This window comes from Salvelinus alpinus, chromosome 21 (assembly GCF_045679555.1).
Source record: "Salvelinus alpinus chromosome 21, SLU_Salpinus.1, whole genome shotgun sequence".
In the NCBI taxonomy this organism is placed as follows: domain Eukaryota; kingdom Metazoa; phylum Chordata; class Actinopteri; order Salmoniformes; family Salmonidae; genus Salvelinus; species Salvelinus alpinus.
The window spans coordinates 5,737,519-5,743,518 of record NC_092106.1 but is presented as its reverse complement, the minus strand read 5'-3'; the positions used below and the strand labels follow the sequence as shown (position 1 = coordinate 5,743,518).

At 47.9% G+C, this 6,000-nt stretch overlaps 1 protein-coding gene across 1 annotated transcript in view; it reads right to left on the bottom strand.

Annotated features, from left to right (window-relative positions):
- Positions 1-394: 394 nt before the first annotated feature.
- LOC139547665 (protein jagged-1b-like) overlaps positions 395-6,000 on the bottom strand; it is a 41,282-nt gene continuing 35,676 nt past the window's right edge. Inside the window, exons 10-13 of the mRNA XM_071356646.1 lie at positions 2,709-2,822; positions 2,402-2,616; positions 2,166-2,316; positions 395-2,026 (exon numbers count right to left, since the gene is read on the bottom strand). Of these exons, the coding sequence (XP_071212747.1) occupies positions 1,587-2,026; positions 2,166-2,316; positions 2,402-2,616; positions 2,709-2,822 (920 nt within the window). The 3' untranslated portion in view covers positions 395-1,586. The remainder of the gene's footprint in view (positions 2,027-2,165; positions 2,317-2,401; positions 2,617-2,708; positions 2,823-6,000) is intronic.

Below are 6,000 nucleotides of genomic sequence, written 5' to 3'. Positions count from 1 at the left end.
TGTGTTAGGTTTGAGTGATTGCTGTGGGGTTGTGCATGAGTGGTTGTGTTAGGTTTGAGTGATTGCTGTGGGGTTGTGCATGAGTGGTTGTGTTAGGTTTGAGTGATTGCTGTGGGGTTGTGTATGTGTGTGTTGCGTGATCTGGCGACACAGTCATGGTTACAGCCATGCTCTCCATGATGGAATATCCTTTCTGGACTCCCAGTACTGGTGGAATAGAATGGCTCTACCAGCCATGGAACTGCATGACCCATTCAACGACTTGAAAATGTCTTTCCTTCCTACCTCCCTTGATGAACTCACTGATCTACCGCGACGGGATTGGTTGAAAGCTATCTATTCACCTATCCATTTGTGTTGGATCTGAGACACAAATAACACCGTGACACAAACATGGATTTGGAAGGTAAATGCACTTTAATTACGATCCACACCTGCTGGCAGCCCCAGACGAATGGAAGGAGAGAGAGGACAAATAGAGCGAAGTAAAACAGCGACATTCAGAGACAAACCACAGTACAAAAAAAAAACAATACCAATATGTACAACATATATACAACAGAGCTATTTTACACATAGGTATAAAAAAACATTTGACATCTTCGACAACTGCAGTGTGTTACAGAGACGGCACAGGCAACAGTGTCGTGTTTTAACTCAGTTCTCTCATGGTTCAAATGGATTGGGGTCAGGCTCTACTCTCTTGTCTGACCTTTCCCTCTTTTTTTATCTAAAGCTTGCATTCATTGATTCTTTTTTGCTCTTTTGTTGCTCCTTCAGTCATTTTCTCTCTCTCTCCTGGCAACAGGCATGACGGTCTGTAATGCTTATCACACGCACACACCTCGCACCGACACGCGTACACACACCTCGCACTGACACGCGTACACACATCTCGCACTGACACACGCAGACACAAAGACACACACACACACACACACACACACACACACAATAATTATACCACCGTTTATCCTTCAATAATGAATGTGGAAATGGACTAATTGGAATTAAAACCACTTTGCCCTTCCCTCCCATCCCCTGTCAGTTGCCTTACGGCCCAGGAGGCCACAGTGCAGGTCTACAGTCTCCGTAGCGGTCTAGTTACAGATATCACTAGCAGGCCATCTAGGCCTTCCAGGGCAACCAGAGCAGTGGGGTGCCTACAGAGGGACATTAACACCTGGGGAATGGCTCAAATGGCTCCTCACAGTTGTTCCCATAAAACACAGAGACACTCAGACACAAGCCAGACTCTAACTCAAGGCCAACCCTCATAAGATTAGCTCCGGGGTCAGCAGGTCAGAAGTGCATGATGTTATAAGTCGGAGGTTAAAGTTCACCGCCATGCTGTTTCTTGATGATCTGCTCAGCTACCCCGTAGGCCCAGCATTCTACACCAACAATATGTGCTATGTAGCAGATGACAATCTCAGCTCACAAAAGATGAGGAGTCAACTCAGAGAGGGATGGGTCGGGTGAGGTCATCACCACAGGAACCTATGCAGCATGGCACAGCGCTGGGGTCCAGGGCCAGGCAGAGAGAAGTGGACGCAAAATAATAAAAGCCTCTGACAGTTCAAAGGTCACACCTCCAGTTCCTGATTGTCTGAGTAGTGGAAGCGGTTCAGCTTCTCCCTCTCCAGGTTGGAGATGTCCTGTTTGGCGGTGGGGGTTGAGGGTTTGAGTGCAGGGGAGAGTTGTGAGTGGGCCGGGGAGGGGGGCAGAGTGAGCTCGATCTCCTCGCAGCAGCGCGGTACAGGGACAGGGGTGTGGGCGGTGGTGTTGGGGGTGAGAGGGGGCAGGAGGGGCGCGGGGCGGTCTAGGTTTCGGACGAGGGTGACAAACTCCCTCTGGTTGTTGATGCCCTCCTCCTGGGGCCCGCCCTGTGTCTTTTTCCGTCGTCGGTGGAGACGGGAGAGGAAGAGGGCGCAAGCTGCACAGCCGCACGCCATTAGTAACGCTGACACACCCACCAACACCATGTAGAGATTGACCCCTCCACGAGCTGGGTCCGACATGGCACCTAGTGAGACACAGAGAGAAATAAAGAGGGAGAGAGAGAGAGAGAGAAAGAGAGAGAGAGGGAGACAAGTTAGTTAGTTAACAAACACACCTGTACACACATATAATGTGAAAAAAAATCTCATTCCACTACGCCTCACCTGGACAGTGTTGGCCATGACAGGGGTCCTTAAGGCTTGTGCACTCGTTACCATAGTAACCCTCGGGGCAGGCACACATGTACCCGCCCTCGGTGCTCCGACAGGGCACCCCCTGCTGGCATGGGTTGGGATTGCACAGATCCACCACCACCTGGACAATATGAACAAGAACAAAATATGTGAGGAGGATACAGAAAACCAATGGGAAGATGACGAATCTGAGAATGGAGTCTGACCTCGCAGTACGTCCCTGAGTAGCCGATCGGACAGCTACACAGCTCCTCCTTGTCCACACACTGGCCTCCGTGCTGACAGGGGGTGCTATCACAGGGACTGGGGCCAGTCTGGCAGTGCTTCCCAGAGAAACCAGGCACACACAGGCAGCGTGAGCCTGACACAGAGTCCTCACAGTGACCTCCGTTTAGACACAACCCCTGGCAACTGCTGTTCCCTACAGAACAGAGAGACACATAGATCAGCACACTCAATCACATAGACACACACACACACACCATCTTTCTCCATCCTTGACCTTATACTCACTGATGTCACAGTTTTGCCCCGCCCAGCCTGGCAGGCAATCACACAGGTATCCACCAATCAGATTACGGCAGGAGCGGGCATGGACACACACACCCATGTCACACTCGTTGGTGTCTGTGGAGAGAGATGGGAAGTAGAGAGAGAACACATCAATAAAATCACTGGTGGAGTCTCAGGACAATTTTTTAGCTTGCGCCAATTTAAAGCAGCAGTCCTTTTGTAAGAGCCTGGCATAACTCACATCTACACGGTCATATATACAGAGAGCAAGAAACCTTTTAAAAAGAGAAATAACAAAGATGACAGAGGCTGTGGTAGCTGAAATGTTAGCCCAATAAAGCTAAATTAAGCCAGAGGCTGTGTGTGTGTGTGTGCGTGCGTGCGCGTGTCTCTGTCTGTGTGTCTGTGTGTGGGCGTCTTATCTAGAGGTCGACCGATTATGATTTTTCAACGCCGATACCGATTATTGGAGGACCAAAAAAAGCCGATACCGACTAATCAGACAATTTTTTTATTTTGTAATAATGACAATTACAACAATACTGAATGAACACTTATTTTAACTTAATATAATACATCAATAAAATCAATTTAGCCTCAAATAAATAATGAAACATGTTCAATTTGGTTGAAATAATGCAAAAACAAAGTGTTGGAGAAGAAAGTAAAAGTGCAATCTGTGCCATGTAAAAAAGCTAACGTTTAAGTTCCTTGCTCAGAACATGAGAACATATGAAAGCTGGTGGTTCCTTTTAACACGAGTCTTCAATATTCCCAGATAAGAAGTTTTAGGTTGTAGTTATTATAGGAATTATAGGACTATTTCTCTCTATACCATTTGTATTTAATATACCTTTGACTATTGGATGTTCTTATAGGCACTTTAGTATTGCCAGTGTAACAGTATAGCTTCCGTCCCTCTCCTCGCCCCTACCTGGGCTCGAACCAGGAACACATCGACAACAGCCACCCTCGAAGCATCGTTACCCATCCCTCCACAAAAGCCGCGGCCCTTGCAGAGCAAGGGGAACAACTACTCCAAGTCTCAGAGCGAGTGACGTCACCGATTGAAACGCTATTAGCGCGCACCCCGCTAACTAGATAGCCATTTCCCATCGGTTACACCAGCCTAATCTCGGGAGTTGATAGGCTTGAAGTCATAAACAGCTCAATGCTTGAAGCATTGTGAAGAGCTGCTGGCAAAATGCTGTTTGAATGAATGCGTACGAGCCTGCTGCTGCCTACCATCGCTCAGTCAGACTGCTCTATCAAATATCAAATCATAGACTTAATTATAACATAATAACACACAGAAATACGAGCCTTTGGTCATTAATATGGTCGAATCCGGAAACTATCATTTCGAAAACAAAACGTTTATTCTTTCAGTGAAATACGGAACCGTTCCGTATTTTATCTAACGGGTGGCATCCCTAAGTCTAAATATTGCTGTTACATTGTACAACCTTCAATGTTATGTCATAATTACGTACAATTCTGGCAAATTAATTACGGTCTTTGTTAGGAATAAATGGACTGCACACAGTTCGCAACGAGCCAGGCGGCCCAAACTGCTGCATATACCCTGACTGCTTGCACGGAACGCAAGAGAAGTGACACAATTTCCCTAATTATAAGAAATTCATGTTAGCAGGCAATATTAACTAAATATGCAGGTTTAAAAATATGTACTTGTGTATTGATTTTAAAGAAAGGAATTGATTTTTATGGTTAGGTTTGGTGCAACGACAGTTCATCACCCGTTTGCAGAAGTAGGCTGTGATTCAATGAGAAATTAACAGGCACCGCATCGATTATATGCAATGCAGGACACGCTAGATAAACTAGTAATATCATCAACCACTAGTGATTATGTGAAGATTGATTGTTTTTTATAAGTTTAATGCTAGCTAGCAACTTACCTTGGCTTCTTGCTGCCCTCGCGTAACAGGTAGTCAGCCTGCCACGCAGGCTCCTCGTGGAGTGCAACGTAAGGCAGGTGGTTAGAGCATTGGACTAGTAACCGGAAGGTTGCAAAAACGAATCACCGAGCTGACAAGGTAAAAATCTGTCGTTCTGCCCCTGAACAAGGCAGTTAACCCACCGTTCCTAGGCCGTCATTGAAAATAAGAATGTGTTCTTAACTGACTTGCCTAGTTAAATAAATGCCTAGTTGCCTAGTTAAATAAATAGCCACACTTCCGGCGTGGCTATAGAAGCAATAGTGTCTCTGTCACCTCCTCCACCATACTCCAGAGTGTTGGTGCTCATAGCGGGGGGGGCGTCAATTAGGAGACAGGAAGCAGTCAGGTAATAGAAACCCTGCTGCTGTCAGACCCATAAGGATTCACCACCAGGGGTGAGAAAGAGCAGAGAGACCGGGAGCGCTGACCTCTGTAGGAACAGCCTGAAGGCAGGGGAAGAGCAGAGAGACCGGGGAGCGTTGACCTCTGTAGGAACAGCCTGAAGGCAGGGGAAGAGCAGAGAGACCAGGGAGTGTTGACCTCTGTAGGAACAGCCCGAAGGCAGAGGAAGAGCAGAGAGACCAGGGAGCGTTGACCTCTGTAGGAACAGCCTGAAGGCAGGGGAAGAGCAGAGAGACCGGGGAGCGTTGACCTCTGTAGGAACAGCCCGAAGGCAGAGGAAGAGCAGAGAGACCAGGGAGCGTTGACCTCTGTAGGAACAGCCTGAAGGCAGGGGAAGAGCAGAGAGACCGGGGAGCGTTGACCTCTGTAGGAACAGCCTGAAGGCAAGGGAAAAGCAGAGAGACCGGGGTGCGTTGACCTCTGTAGGAACAGCCTGAAGGCAAGGGAAAAGCAGAGAGACCGGGGAGCGTTGACCTCTGTAGGAACAGCCTGAAGGCAAGGGAAAAGCAGAGAGACTGGGGAGCGTTGACCTCTGTAGGAACAGCCTGAAGGCAAGGGAAAAGCAGAGAGACCGGGGAGCGTTGACCTCTGTAGGAACAGCCTGAAGGCAGGCGATTCTCACTGACCCACACAGTGAAGACTGGGAAGGGCTCAGAGACAGAGAGAGAACTATGGAAACGTATATTCTCTGTGTGTGTACTGAGTCTGTTTTTCCCAGATGGAGGGTCAGGAGTTTTGGGAACCTATCCTGTGGGTCAGAGCTAAAGCCTGGGCTGTGTTGTGTGCGTGTGCTGAGTGCAAACAAGTTAAATGTGAGCAATGTACTGCGCGCTATGAAGTGGAACTGTAGGTGATTATCAGGTGTCAGTGTGACATATCACTACAACACAGAGGGATATAAGGAGACTGTCATCCCGAACTATGTC